Source organism: Piliocolobus tephrosceles, chromosome 3 (genome assembly GCF_002776525.5).
Source record: "Piliocolobus tephrosceles isolate RC106 chromosome 3, ASM277652v3, whole genome shotgun sequence".
NCBI lineage: Eukaryota > Metazoa > Chordata > Mammalia > Primates > Cercopithecidae > Piliocolobus > Piliocolobus tephrosceles.
This window is the reverse complement of record NC_045436.1, coordinates 182,409,255-182,424,734: the sequence shown is the minus strand read 5'-3', so window position 1 is coordinate 182,424,734 and position 15,480 is coordinate 182,409,255. Positions and strand designations below refer to the sequence as shown.

At 54.4% G+C, this 15,480-nt stretch overlaps 1 protein-coding gene across 5 annotated transcripts in view; it reads right to left on the bottom strand.

The window, feature by feature from the left end:
- Positions 1–954: 954 nt before the first annotated feature.
- The window catches only part of ZFYVE28 (zinc finger FYVE-type containing 28), a 144,165-nt gene continuing 129,639 nt past the window's right edge, over positions 955–15,480 (bottom strand). For all 5 annotated transcript variants that reach the window (XM_031935379.1, XM_031935382.1, XM_031935383.1 and 2 more), the window contains 5 exons: positions 5,497–5,651; positions 4,609–4,725; positions 3,029–3,133; positions 2,666–2,769; positions 955–2,211 (listed from right to left, as the gene is read on the bottom strand). In XM_031935379.1, coding sequence (XP_031791239.1) covers positions 2,080–2,211; positions 2,666–2,769; positions 3,029–3,133; positions 4,609–4,725; positions 5,497–5,651 — 613 coding nt within the window. In that variant the 3' untranslated portion in view covers positions 955–2,079. The remainder of the gene's footprint in view (positions 2,212–2,665; positions 2,770–3,028; positions 3,134–4,608; positions 4,726–5,496; positions 5,652–15,480) is intronic.

The following is a 15,480-nucleotide window of genomic DNA, read 5'->3' as shown; positions in this document are numbered from 1 at the left end:
GCAGCCCAGGAAACCTCTCATTCCCGGGGGAACAAGACAGTTGGTCACCCTTTTTGGGGGGATCCTGCAGCCCCAGGCTTTCCTGCAGGGCAGCTCTGCCGCACAAGGCAGGCCAAGGCTGGCCTGGAGGGCCGCCAGGGACACAGGCCACATCCAGACCTCTGAGGGGAAGACCCTTCTTCTTGGTCTCTGCTCCCTCTGCCACTACTGACCTGGTGGACGAGGAGGACCCCCTTGCCTTAGCCCAGAAGGCGGCCACCGCGGGTGTCTGTGAGGAGCCAAGGGATGCAGTGCAGCTTTGTGCAGCACAGCTGTCCACTGGGGTGGGTGTGGGGGCAGGCAGTCCATCTCAGAGTCCCCCAGTGTCCCTTCTCCTCTGCTCCCAAATAACTCAGCACTGCTCAGACAGGGCCCCATATTCCAAAACACTTTCTCCCTTGGCAGAAAGAAAGCACCTAGTGTCTGCCCACCCACCAGTGCCCACCTCCAAAGGACAGGGTACCCGAGTCCCGTGGGCACAGGCCCATTGTCGAGGCAACCCGGGCTGCGGCCATCCTCCCGAGTTCTCTCCAGGACACTCCAGAAGGCAGCCGCTCTGGGCGTGAGCAGCACAGCCCTGCAACCAGGGCCACCAGGTGGGGCAGGCCCCAAGTCGGGGTGGCCACGAGCAGGGGGCTGCGCTGAAGACGCCTGTGAGAAGAGGAGCTGGGCAGGTAGATGGGCAGGTGGGGACGGGCATCGCGTGGGCAGAGCCCTGGAAGGTGGGAAGGAGCCTGCAGGAAGCAGGGGGTGGCCACCGCTCCTGAGGGCTGGTGGGAGCCAAGTCCCGCCCTTCAATTGTCCTAAGAGTCCAGGAGCCTCCAGCTTCTTAGAGGAGAATGCATATTAGCACCAACACCATCGCTTTCCAGACAGAGAAAAAAGATCCGCATTCACGGAAGAAAGGAGAGCGTGTGCCATCCTTAAATAGATTTATGGAAATGGCTTCAAATTACAGCATTTAGAAAATAAATATAATCTCAGTACATAATATTTCTTCCATTATATACTCTCCCCCCGACAGAAGCCATTTCTATGCATGTGTACTCCACCGGTAAATAGTCATTAGATTTTATCCTAGAAAAGAAGCAGTAGGTGTGTCATCTCCAAAAATAAAACTGCAATCGTCATTGCAATGTGAAGCCTGAGATTTAAGCCTGAGGAGGTGTCTGCTGGGGCCACTCAGCTGCGGCAGCTTGGGTCCCAGGCCACTTTGGGGTCTGAGGAATTGGGCCAGGGTTCCGGAGGGTGCAGAGGGAAGGGGAAGTGGTGGCTGAGATGGCGGCCCCAGGCGTCCTGGCTGACTGGTAAGCCCGAACCAAGGCCCCGAGCAACGTCTGCCTGTGGTGTCAGTGCCTGGTCAGACCCCCACGCCGTCAGCAGGGGGACAGTGGTGAGCAGACACCAGGAGCACCCTGCCCGCTTAGAGGACCACTAGGTCAGCTTCCCGCATCTCCCCACTCCAAGAAGAAATGAGATGCATGTTGTCTAGTCCTGAGGAAGTCCTGAGGAAGGATGGTGAGGGGTGAGGGCTGGGGAACGAGGTGGGCAGCTGTTGGGGAGAATGGGCAGCCTGCATTTTGGGTTTGGGAGGCACATGGGGAGCCCTGCTGTGCCGCAGAGCCTGTGCAGTGACCCTTGCTCTGGCTTCCAGATTCACCACAACAGCAGAGGCGGCAGAGTGGCCCTACTCTTGTACAGCTGTCACCCACCCCGATTCCCATAGCCCCAGCGGAGCTCCAAGGGACCAGTGGGAGGGCCTAGCCCTTCTCTGCCAGGCACCCTGCCCTGAGGCAGCTACCAGGCTCCTCCGGGTCCCCTGCTGGGCAAAGCTGACCTCCTGTTGGCCCCTGCGGCCCGGGGTCCCTGCGCGGAGGCCACGATGGGCGAGACAGAGGCTCTGGATGTCCTAGAGGTCTGGGCGGCCCTGCAGCAGCAGGCACAGCAGCCTCATGAGAGTCAGTGCGATCGCCTGCAGCATGGCCCCACCTTCCTGGGGGTTCCTGGCCCTGGTGGGTTGGGGCTGCCCCTGGCGCCACGTCACAGGCCGGCCTTGTCGCTGTAGAAGGGCGTGACGTGGAACATGTAGCAGTGGGTGCACACTCGGACCGGCTTCACCTGCCCGTAGCGGGGCAGTGGTGCTGAGTGCGAGGAGCAGCGCGAGCAGAAGATCTGGAATGGGGTTGGGGCAGTGAGGGTCTGCGGCAGGCCAGCCCCACCCACGCTGACTCCTCACCCTCCCACACACCTGCCCACCCAGCTCAGGCCGCGTTGGTGGGTGGGGACTGCCCAGCCCTGGGTGCCACGGGTTGTGACCTTCAGGAGGCTGGGCTGTATGAGGGGCCCACATCCTGCACTAAGGCTGCTGCAGGCTCCTGTTCACACTCGCTGTCCCCTCCCTGTGGCTGGCTCTGCAGCAGCTGGGACTGGACACGGGCACCATCCAGGTCCCCATGGTCAAATGCCTAGAGTCAGAGCAGGGCCCAGGACCTCCAGGAGCCTCTACACAAGACCCCACAGGCCTTGCCGGCCTCCTTGGGCATCGGTCCTGAGTTCCAGACCTCAGGCTGTGTCCGTGGAAGCCCTTGGATGCTGGGGGACCCTCCATGCATGGGATTGCACCCACCTTCCCGCAGCTGCGGCAGTGGTGCTTCCGGCGGATGACGGTGAAGGGCGCTTTGCACGCCATGCAGAAGCCACAGGCCTCATCTGGCACCCACTCCGGGGGGTCTGTCACAACAACAGCAGCGTCACATCAGCAACGGCAGGGGCAGGTGGGCTGGGCCGGGACCCTCAACCCGCCCTGGGCCTTCCTTCCTAGACTGCCAAGCTGCCTGGATTCCAGGCAGCCTCCCAGGGGCAGTCTCCCAGCTCCCACGTGCCCAGACCGGGTGGCCTGCAGCCCCTCCCCCAGGAGGAAGGCTCCCCTGGCTCCTACAGCCCTCACTGGTGTCTAGTGCAGTGTCCTGGCCCAGACCCTCCCACACACCTTCAAAGTCCCCGTCGCGGGTCTTGGCTGCCAGTTCAGAGGATGACAGGGTCTCCTGGCACAGTGCACAGTCCTCCAAGGCCGCACTCCGCAGAGTCTGGGTGACTGGTGGAGAAGGAGGGGTCGTCGGGATGTGGTGAGGGAGGTGGGGAATTGATGCCAGGTCACCTGCACCTGCTGGACACAGCTGGGGGCTTCCAGCAGTGGGGCAGCTCCCCAAGCCCACTGGCAGTCTCATGGCAGGTGGCACCACAGCAGGGTGGGCGCTGATCCTGGCTGGGGGTCTTCCTGAGCAGGGGCCTCTCCTTTGCACGGCATGGGGGCCCAGAAGCCTATGGCTGCTGCCTCTGATAGGGGCATCCAGCCCTGGGGACCCTGCACGGCACATGTGTGGCCAGGACTGCAGCTCACAACCTCTGTGTGCAGAACAGGGCCATGTCACCTGCCGTCTCTGAATCATGATTTCCAGAAGGCAGCCCTGCCAGCCTCCCTGGTAGAATGCAGCCTGGCGGTGTGGATTCCACAGGGCAGAGCTGGGTCGGCACATGGGCTCCTCCCTGCTGGCAAGGGTATGCCCTGCTGGGCCAGGGCTCCAGGACCAGGTGGGCTGCCCCATGTGCCCAGACACCCATGAGCAGAAGCCCCTGTGGTGAGGGGTGGCTCTGCTGGAAAAGTGCCTCAGCTCAGCACCAGAGCACCGGGCACGGCGAGCAGGGGCTTAGCCCCCTTTCCTGCCCTGGATCCCTCCCTGTGCCTAACCAGTCCCTGCCCTGACGCCTTCTCCCTCCCAGATAATGTGGGCACACGTGTGAGTGGGAGCGTATGTGCACATGTGTGCGTGTGTGCATGTGGGTGTGTGTGCATGGGTGTGGATATGCATGAGTACATGTGTGCACGTGTGAGTGGAAGCTCATGTGCACGTGGGTGTACGTGTGGGTGCATGGTGTGGGTATGCATGAGTACATGTGTGCACATGTGTGTGCACGTGCCTGTGTGTGACTATGACTGTGAGAGCCGCCTGTGTGCTTGTGCTGTGTCAGCGTGTGTGACACCTCAGCAGCTCATGGGCAGCAGTGGACTCCTTTCCACCCCCATAGAGAGGTGGGTTCGGGGAGGGCTGCCTCGAGCTGCTCTGAGAGGCAGCATTCAGTAGAAGTGACGCGGCACCACAGCTGAGTCTCATCCTTAAGAGGGAGGGTTTGGGCTCTCCCAGCCTCCATCAGAGCCAGAAGTGAAGTCACCTTGCTGCTGCACGTGCAGGGGACAGTAGCCAGGGCTGTGGGCATGAGCCAGGGGCCCTTGCCCATCTGCTCGTTTGCAGGGGTGGAGTGTCTTCCTGGGCAGGCAGCCCATCTGGGCACTTCCTGGGACTGCTGCTGTGCCCCTTGGCTTCCCAAGCAGGCAGGGCAGCCTGGCACATTTGGAGTGCGGAGGTCATGGGACTCTGGGGTCTATAATTGCTTGGTCAGGGCCCTATCTGCCCAGGGCCAGAAAGTATAGATTTCTGAGCACCCCCTACCTGTGGGCAGGGACATGGCCACCAGTGCAGGCCTCAGAGCCCGTCCTGAGTGGGCACTCACCCTTCCTTAACTTTTCCTTGTCGTCTGTTTCGGGCTTGGTGGCCATGACCTCAAACAGTGTTTTAAGAATACTTCTCAGGTCACTGGCATAGTTCGTCTGTAGCTGGTCAGCCACACCTGAGGGAGGAAGACCACAGTCACAGCAACAGAAGGACAGATGGAAGGAACTGTGGAGGTTGGTGCTGCAGGCTGGGCGGACCCAGCCAGAGCTCACAGCCCAGGCCGGCATGTTCTCAGATCAGTCAGGGAAGGAGGCGCCCCACCCCCTTGGGGCAGGATTCCCTTGACAAGAATAAAAACTCAGGAGTCAAGAGAGAGCAGGGGAAGGGAGAGGACCAGACAGAGCCCTGCCACAGTTGGTCTGCCACTGACATTCACGCCTTTTATGCACAGGTCACAGCCATCACCGCTAAGCTGGCCGGGCCATGTGCTGAGGGACACTTACAGAGCCCCTGCACTGTGCCCACCCCCAGGCCAGTGCTTGTGACTGTCACAGCCACTCAGGCATCCAGATGTGTCTACCTGCAAAGCATGTCCTCCTCCTGCAGGCACAGCCCCCAAGCAACCTACGTGGCTGGGAGCCCAGGGTGGACCCTGTCCAGAGGTGGTGCCTGGTGCCTGGCTCTTCTGCCCCCCATCCCACTGCCCCTGCCGCCACTCCCTGGAGGAAAATACCTCCCACCCTCACCTGCAGATCCCTCCTCCTCCTGCCTGTGTGCGGTCAATCCAGCCTTCTCCATGAACAGGAGTGCTCGCTCCTTAGGGGCAGAGTGGGCTGCCGTTCACAGGAAACTGAGGGGGAGGCTGTACACGCCCCGCCTGACCTCCCCTAAAGTGCAGCCCATGTGTCCTCAAGCCATACACCGGTCCCAGGCCCTGACATGGCACCTGAAATGCAGACGAACAGGCGGTGGATGAGGTCGTGGCTGCCGTGGAACCTGGACCGGATCTTCTCTCTTGTGGCCTGTGGAGCGACATGCGTGGCTGCTGGGGCCACCTCTGGCCCTGTCTTGTCTGAGGAGCAGGACCCAGCCGCGGAGCTGCTGCATGGAGAAGGAGACACCAGCATGTGGGGTGGGGCACGGTGAGGGGCTGTGGAGCCTGAAGGTCACTGGTCAAGACAAAAGTCTGTGTCCTTGGCCGGGCGCGGTGGCGCAAGCCTGTAATCCCAGTACTTTGGGAGGCCGAGACGGGCGGATCACGAGGTCAGGAGATCGAGACCATCCTGGCTAACATGGTGAAACCCTGTCTCTACTAAAAAATACAAAAAACTAGCCGGGCGAGGTGGCGGGCGCCTGTAGTCCCAGCTACTCGGGAGGCTGACGCAGGAGAATGGCGTAAACCCGGGAGGCAGAGCTTGCAGTGAGCTGAGATCCGGCCACTGCACTCTAGCCTGGGCGACAGAGCGAGACTCTGTCTCAAAAGAAAAAAAAAAAAAAAAAAAAAAAGTCTGTGTCCTCACAGACATCCACCCCACAGGCATCTATCTGTTGCCCAGATACACAACTTTCCTATAACTTCACCTAAAACGTCCTCAGTGTAACATGCTCATCATGTACGCCAGGTGGTGCAACAGGGCTCTGAGCCAATCCCAGGCCTGTTCTGGGCCTTTGATTTCTGCTGGGCCTCCTGGAATTGACAGCTGGTGGCGACTCACCCACTGAGGCTGCACTCCTGGCTTAATATCGACCGGCTTCCCCAATGGAAACGTCAAGTCACCTTTCACACCTTTTCTAATGGCCTGAGTGTCAGGCAGCCCCCACAAACATCTCTCCTCACCCTGGCCCCGAAACCTGTGAACGTGACCTCATTTGGAAAAGGGGTCTCAGCAGGAGTAATTAAGTGAAGCATCTGGAGATGAAGAGATTGTCCTGAATGATCCGGATGGGCCATAAGTCCAATGACAGGAGTCCTTATAAAGAGTCCTTATAAGAGGCAGAAGAGGACACAGACACAGAGGGCAGGAGAGCCCATGTGACCACAGAGGCCGAGACCGGAGACGCGGCCCCAACCCAAGGAACACCTGGAGTCCCCAGAAGCTGGGAGAGGTGGGAGGAGCCTGCCCTGGAGCCTGCGGATGGAGTGAGGCTCTGCCAGAGTTTGCACTTCTGGCCTCTGACTGTGAGACAGTTTCTAGGGCTTAGGCCAGTCTGTGGTGACAGCAGCCTCAAGAAACGAACACAGGATCCCCTGCCCCCACCTACACTTCCCGTCTCCATCTTCCCAGCAGCTGCGTCCTCAGCTTTTACCAGATTTGCTGTTCAGGGGTTCCATGGTGACCCTATAAATCATTCACAGCTGGGCCTGTACTAACTTAGGGGGTTCACCTCGCCCAACTCTAGGGGTGCACCCACTGGCCCTCTCATTTTAAAATAATTTATCTCCTATCACATCTTTTTGTCCCATTTTCTGGGAAATTTCCCCCAACTCGTTCTTCTAATTTTGCTCTTGACTTTTAAATTTCTGCTATCAAGTTTTAAATTTACTGCTGTTAACTGTTGTTTCATGGATGCAAAATCTTTTCTCTACCTAGAAACATTCGGATAATTTTTTTTGGTTGCACTGGCATCCTGCGCAGCCTCTTTTGGAGGGCTTGGCTCATTTATCTGGCCATGTCTCATGCGGAGCCTTGCCCCAAATGTGACCTGTGCAAAAATAAGAAGAGTGTGGGTGGAACAATAGGAGCCTTCACCTTGCGAGTGGGAGTGGCAGCTGGTGTAGGCACTTCAGAAAAAATGTTCGCACCATTTCAGTAAAACCAGGGCTGTCTACACTCTGGAGCCTGGTGGCCTCTGTTGCTGGCACACACTGGAAACATGGGTCTGAGTCTGTCTGCAGAGATGCACCGTCTTAGACGCAGTGCTGGGGGTTCCAGTGAAACGCTGGACAGGATCCCAAGTCCGCCAGCAATGGAATGTTAGACCCATCGTGATCTAATCCCTCACCGGCAGAGGCCACAGAGGCAGAGGCCAGTCGGCCACGGCCCCGCCCACGTGCGCGAATCCCGCATGGCGTGAGTGCTTTCACACACCGTGGGAAACACGCAGAACTGCCTGGTATCTAATTTAGGGACACAGCCTCGTGACATAAACCCTGCAGAAGCACAGAGGCATGACACACGTGAGAATTCAGGGCAGCGAGCTGCGGCAGATGCGGGGAGGAGGCTGGAAGAGTCCCCGGAGCTGCTCGGGGCCCCCTCCCTCATGGGGATGTGCTAACAAGCTGAATATTGACCGGAACGTGGGGGCACAGTGGGAGGCTTGGGGGGCTTGGGTCCATGGGACGGGATCTTCTGCTGGGACCCCAACAATGCTCCATGGCTCTCCCCTCCCAGGTGGTCCAGGTCCCACAGATGAAGCCCCTGCCTTCAGCTTGGGGGTGTGGGCCTTGCTGCCCTCTGCCCTGGGAGCTGAATAAGGGAGGGGCCTTCACTGTCCAGGACGTCAGCTTCCACTCAGTACCCCCAGCCTCATCAGAGCCTTACCCAAAGGAACTGAAATTTGGAACTCAGATACTTGCACGCCCACGTTCGTGACAACCAAGAGATGGCAACAACCCAGGTGTCTGTTGGCAGAGGCGTGGATAAACCAAATGTGGTCCATCCATACAACAGAATATTATTCAGCCTTAAAAAGGAAGGAAATTCGGATCTAGGCTACAGCATGGATGAATGTTGGCAAGATCATGCTGAGTGAAATAACCCAGCTACCAAAGGATGAGTCCTGCATGAGTCCCTGACACAAGGTCCTGAGAGCCATCACGTTCATACAGACAGAAAGTAGAACGGTGGGTGCCAGGGTGGGCAGAGGTCGGGGAGTGGGGGGAGTGAGTGATGGGGAAACAGTTTCAGTTTGGGAAGATGAGGATATTCCGGAGATGATGATGGTGACGGTCGCACAGCACTGAGTGTGTTCAATGCCATGAAATTGTATGCTTAGGAAAGGCTAAATAGTAAACTTTATGCTACATATATTTTACAAAAAATTAAAAACATGAAAAAAAAAAAAGAATTGGGGCAGGGAGAGAGCAGAGGAAAGGGAACGGAGGCGGCAAGTACATGGCAGAAGGCCGGATTGGCATGGCGCCCGACGCAGAAGGCTCGGGGGTGTTATTACCCAAAACTACTGAGCTATGTGCTTTAGAAAGGTGAATTTTGTGGTATGTATGTTATATATCAATAAAGGCTTTCTTTAAAGACCACTTGTGTTTAGATATGGTAGCAATACAGTGAAAGTGAAATTAAGAAAACAATCCTTAGTCCTTTACAACAGCATAAAAAAGATTAAAATACTTAGACTAAATTTAACAAAAGAAGTACAAGAATCATACACTGAAAACAACAAAACATTGTTGAAAAATATTAGAAGACCTACATAAATGGGAAGACATCTCGTGTTCACAGATCAGAAGACAGCATTGTTGAGATGGCACGACTCCCCACATCAATCTACAGATTCAACGCAATCTATACGGAAGTGTCAGCTGCCTTTTTTCTTGCAGAAATTGACAACCTGATCCTAAAATTAATATGGAAATGACTCAAGGGACCCAGAATAGCCAAAAGAAAAAAAAAACAAGTTGGAGGACTCACCCTTGTGGTCTGCAATGTGGCATGAGAGAGCAGGAATCAAGACTGTACGGCACCAGCATAGGACCGACATACAGACCAATGAGACCGAGAGTCCACAAAGAACCCCATACGCTTACGGGCCGTGGATTCTCAGCAAATGCACCAAGACCACCCAACGAGGAAAGAATAGTCTTTTCAACGAATGCTGCCGGAAAACCAGAGACACACATGCAAAAGGATGAAGCTGAACTCTGACCTTATACCACATACAAAAATTCACTCAAAATGAATCAAATATCTAGATGTCAGAGCTAAAACTCTAAGGTTCTTTTTTTTTTTTTTTTTTTTTTCTTTTTTTTTTTGAGATGGTGTCTCACTCTGTCACCCATGCTGGAGTGCAGTGGCACAGTCACGGCTCACTGCAGCTTCAACTTCCCTGGGCTCAAGCGAGCCTCCCATCTCAGCCTCCCGAGTAGCTGGGACCACAGGCATGCACCACAGTGCCCGGCTAATTTTTGCATTTTTAGTGGAGAAGGGGTTTCACCATGTTGCCCAGGCTGGTCTTGAACTCCTGGGCTCACACAATCCACCCACCTCAGCCTCCCAAAGTGTGGGAGTTTTTTTTTTGTATTTTTTAGTAGAGACGGGGTTTCACCGTGTTAGCCAGGATGGTCTCGATCTCCTGACCTCATGATCCGCCCGTCTCGGCCTCCCAAAGTGCTGGAATTACAGGCTTGAGCCACCCCGCCCGGCCCAAAGTGTGGGATTACAGGTGTGAGCCACGACGCCCAGGCTTAAAATTCTTAAAAGAAAACATTGAGGCCGGGCGCGGTGGCTCAAGCCTGTAATCCCAGCACTTTGAGAGGCTGAGACGGGCGAATCACAAGGTCAGGAGATCGAGACCATCCTGGCTAACATGGTGAAACCCCGTCTCTACTAAAAAAAAAAAAAAAAGAAAACATTGGAGTAAATATTTGTGGTGTTGGGCTAGGCCACAAAGCATGGGCACCTAAAGCATGGGCAACAAAAGAGAAAACAGATAACTGGACTTCATCAAATTGAAGACTTTCTGCTTCATAGGAGACCACCAAGAAAGTGAAGAGAAGGCTGGGCGCGGTGGCTCAAGCCTGTAATCCCAGTACTTTGGGAGGCCGAGACAGGTGGATCACGAGGTCAGGAGATCGAGACCATCCTGGCTAACACGGTGAAACCCCGTCTCTACTAAAAATACAAAAAACTAGCCGGGCGACGTGGCGGGCGCCTGTAGTCCCAGCTACTTGGGAGGCTGAGGCAGAAGAATGGCGGGAACCCGGGAGATGGAGCTTGCAGTGAGCTGAGATCCGGCCACTGCACTCCAGCCTGGGCGACAGAGCGAGACTCCATCTCAAAAAAAAAAAAAAAAAGTGAAGAGAAAACCCACAGAATAATTTTTGCAAATCATGTGTCTGATAAGGACATAGTATCTGCAATATAGAAAGAACTCTTACAATCCAACAACAAAAAGACAAAAAAAAAAAAAAAAAACAAACTACTGAACAAATGGAAAATAGATTTGTATAGACATTTTTCCAAAGAAGATAATCAAACAACTAATAAACACATTAACAGATGCCCAACATCCCTGTCAGTCAGGATGTGCCAAAAAAATTACAATTAAATACCATTTGATTTATTAGGATGATGAGAATGTCCCCCCGCCAAAAAAAAAAACCCAGAAAATATGAAGTTGTGGTGAGGAAGGTGAGGACGTGAAGGAACTGGAATCCTCATCTCTTCCTTGTGGGAATATAAAATGGCACAGCCACTTCAGAAAACAGTTGAACGGACAGACAAAATGTGGTCTATCTATATAATGGAATAAGTTTCAGCCATAGAAAGGAACGCAGCATTACACATGCTACCGTGTGGATGAGCATTGAAAACACCATGGCATCATCCCAGCCCTGTGGGAGGCTGAGGCGGGCGGATCACTTGACATCAGGAGTTTGAGACCAGCCTGGCCAACATGGCGAAACCCCGTCTCTATTGAAAATACAAAAATTAGCTGGGTGTGGTGGCACATGCCTGTAATCCCAGCTACCCGGGAGGCTGAGCCGGAGAAGTGCTTGAACCCGGGAGGTGGAGGCTGCAGTGCGCTGAGATTGCGCCATTGCACTCTAGCCTGACGACAGAGAGAGATTCCATCTAAAAAAACAAAAACAAAAACACACCCATCGTGCTGAGTGAAAGAAGCCAGTCACAAAAGATCACATACTATGGCTGGGCGCAGGGGCTCACACCTGTAATCCCAGCACTTTGGGAGGCCGAGGCGGGCAGATCACGAGGTCAGGAGATGGAGACCATCCTGGCTAACACGGTGAAACCCCGTCTCTACTAAAAATACAAAAAAATTAGCCGGGCGAGGTGGCGGGCGCCTGTAGTCCCAGCTACTCGGGAGGCTGAGGCAGAAGAATGTCGTGAACCCTGGAGATGGAGCTTGCAGTGAGCCGAGATCGAGTCACTGCACTCCAGCCTGGGTGACGGAGCAAGACTCCGTCTCAAAAAAAAAAAAAAAAAAAAAATCACATACTGTATGATTGATTCCATTCACATGAAATGTCTAGAATAGGCATAGGGGCAGAAATGCCCCATAGGGGCAGAAGGCAGATCTGTGGTCAGCAACAGCTGAAGCAGGAGGGGAACAGGGTGACTGCTAACGGGGAGGGGTTTTCTTTATGGGGTGATGGAAATGTTTTGAATTAGACAGTGATATTGGCTATACAGCCTCATGGACGTACCAAAAATTACTGAGCTGTACATCTAACAAACAACAGAAGAGAATGTTTTTCTTGTAATCATCCAGCAAACTCATATGCAAGAAATAGCTCATAAGCTGTTTCTGTTTCGCTGTCCATCGACAGTGGGTTGACTCAATACATTAGGTCATATCCATCTGGTGAAAGAATCTGCAGAAGGATAGTTCACTAGAAATGTTAACATATGAAATGAAAAATGTAGCATTTAAAAAATTAGAGGCCGGGTGCGGTGGCTCACACCTGTAATCCCAGCACTTTGGGAGGCCGAGGTGGGCGGATCACGAGGTCAGAAGATCGAGACCATCCAGGCCAACATGGTGAAACCCCATCTCTACTAAAAATACAAAAAAAAAAAGTGCCCGGGCGCGGTGGCAGGCGCCTGTAATCCCAGCTACTTGGGAGGCTGAGGCAGGAGAGTGGCGTGATCCCGGGAGGTGGAGTTTGCAGTGAGCAGAGATCGCCCCACTGCACTCCAGCCTGGGCGACAGAGCAAGACTTCGTCTCAAAAAAAAAAAAAAAATTAGAGGCCAGGTGTAGTGGCTCATGCCTATGATCACAACACTTATTGGGAGGCTGAGGTGGGAGGATCACTTGAGGCCAGGAGTTCAAGACCAGTCTGGGCACCATGACAAGACCCCTGTCTCTACAAAAAAATACAAAAATCAGCCAGGCACAATGGTGTGCACCTGTAGTCCCAGCTACTCTGGAGGCTGAGGTGGGAGGATCGCTTGAGCCCAGGAGTTCAAGGGTACAGTGAGCTATGATGACACCACTGCACTCCACTCCAGCCAGGGCAACGAGCAAGACCCTGTCTCTTAAAATAAATAAATAAAATAATAAAAATAAAAATTAGAGATATCCTATGTATATAAATGACACACTGGGGAAGATACTCCAGGTAAGGCATTAATCTTACAGTTACTTGAGTAGTAAGATTACAGGTAAATTATTATTTTCTAAAGTCTCTTCTTGGATCAAGTATTGCTTTTGTGATCAGAAGAGATGCCATTTCAAGAAGAGAGGAAAGTGCCTGCTGGCAGCAGATGGCACCCTCGGGCCCTGCCTGTGGCAAGGAACCTGTTTCCCTGTGAAAGGAGAAGCCCTGGGGAAGTATTCAGTCCCACAGCTCCAGCCCCTTGAACCACACCCGAAGCTGGGAAGGCTGTCTGGACAAGCCTCCTGCTGCTGAAGCACCCCTGGAGGTGAGAAATCAGCGGAAGGGCCCTGACATTCAATAGAGGGTTGAGTGAGGCGTAAGAACAATGGCCTCTTCCAGCAGGTTGAGACCCAGGCCAGGCTGAGGCTGGCCGATTGCTCATGGGTGGGTCAGATCACCCACCGCCATCTCACCCCCCGATGTCCCTCACTTACCACAGGAAAGGCCCTCTCCTGCCTCCCTGCCCTGGTCAGCTGGAAGCTCTGATGGCGCGGGAGGGGGAATGGCTGGACAGAGAGAGCCAAGGGGCCCCATACGGAGATGTCGCAGGCAGAAAAACCAGTGAGGCACTGCCCAAGGGAAGCCGCTGGGCTTGGAAGGGCCAGGGGATCAAAGAGAGCAGAGTGGGGAGGTAGAACCCAGGATTTCACCGAGAGCGTGAGCCTGGGTCCTTCGGGTCAGCCATTCCTGGGGCCATGTGGACGGGTGTCTTCCTTTGCTTCCTGCTGCTATAGAGTACCACAGTCTAGGTAATTTAGAATGAACAGACATGTTTTTGGCTCACAGTCTGGAGGCTGGGAAGCCCAAGGTAGAGGGGCCCCATCTGACGAGGGCCTTCTTGCTGTGTCACCGCGTGGAGGAAGGCATCGCATGGGCACGAGGGAGGGGAAGGGGGCCATGCTCACCCTTTATAAGGACCCCGCTGCGGCAATAACAAACCCACTCCTGTAATAACATCAGTCCGCTCAGGAGGGCAAAGCCTTCATGACCGAGTCACCTCTTAAATGTCCCACCTCTCAACGCTGTTGCAGTGGGGATCAAGTTACCAACACACGAGCTTTGGAGCCACATTCAAGCCACAGCAGGGGCACTGCTTGGATGCCAGTGGCCCAGGAACACTGCCTTTGGAAGGGTGTTGATCCCCTGTGGCCAGCTGCTGAACAGAAAGGGTAGGGCCGTGAGGAGGACCCCAGGGGTAGATCAGACACTATGTGTCCCCTGAAAGCCAAGTCTACTGGGGGAGCCGCACCCATTAACAAGACAGAGCCGAGAAGTGAGCTGGTGCCCAGCGGGTCCATCCCTGTGGTGAGGAAGGGAACAGTACACGGGTGAGATATGGCCACAGTTCAAGACACAGAAAGACAGAGGCTAGAGGAGTGAGGGGCAGCTACCCTGCCAACAACTTCCTGTGTCTCACCACAGAGTGTGAACCCTTGTCACTGATGTTCTCAAGTCAGTGGATCAACGTCACTTCAGCACGTTCACCCGGGTGTCTAAAAGTCCAGCCACCTTCCGCAGCTGCTAGACACTCCCACACCGGCTGCCTGAGTGTTGCTTCCTGCCACTCTCTTACAGAAGGCAGCACAAACTCCCTGCAACAGCCCCACTTCGGTTGGAACTTCTATGAAATGTCATTCTCTGGTAAAGAAAGGCAATGCAATTCTAAACGATCACATCGATACCAAAGGCTGACCAGCCTGTGTCTTCAGCTATGTCACAGACCACAGGACAGGGGCCAAGTTTCCAACGTGCTCCTCTTGGACAGGACACAGGGAGGGTAAATGGCTGATGTCATCACTGGGGTGGGAAAAGCGGTGAGGGGAGCCTCTGAGATGTTGGGAACATGGAACACTTCTGAATTCACCAATTGGATAGAGCAGAAGGGGGAAGTTTACTGAACTTACAATTTTAATTCCAATTACTATGGAAAAGAAAGACCATAGCAAAGCCCAAATGAATCTGATGCAGAAAAGAATTTAGCAAGTGTGTATGCAAACAGAAAGACAGAACTTTGCCACCTTGAACCTCTAGGAGTCTGTGAAAGAAGAGAAGGTCAACTTTGGAAAAACTAAGAGCATCACAGGATGTTTCTCATCGTGACATCAGATAGGTTAATTTTTGAAGTCTTGACACCATTTGCAAAGGCTAACAAAGAGAAAAACAGCCTATAATCCCAGCAACGGGGAGGCAGAGGCGGGAGGCCCTGAGTCCACGAAGGCCCAAGGACCTGCATCACCTCCCAGCCATGATCACTGGGTACAGGGCCTCCATCTCCTAGGCCCCCTTGTGGCCCCAGAGCTGGCTCCCAGGAAAACCAACAGATGAGACTAGAACAGGGACCCCATCTCTAATGAGGGCAAATCCTGATCTGTACAGTGAGGGGGTGGGCCAGGTGAGCGCCTGCTACACAGTGGGGGAACATTGGGCCCTGGGCTGGGTGCTGGGGCCACAGTGGAGGCTGTGGGCTGGAAACAGGAGACCCCCGAGGGGACCTGGGCACGTGGCTGCTGCTCCAAGGGGAGGTCCTGTCGTGGGGAGGGTGTCCTCAAGCTGGGCTGGGGAGTCACAGG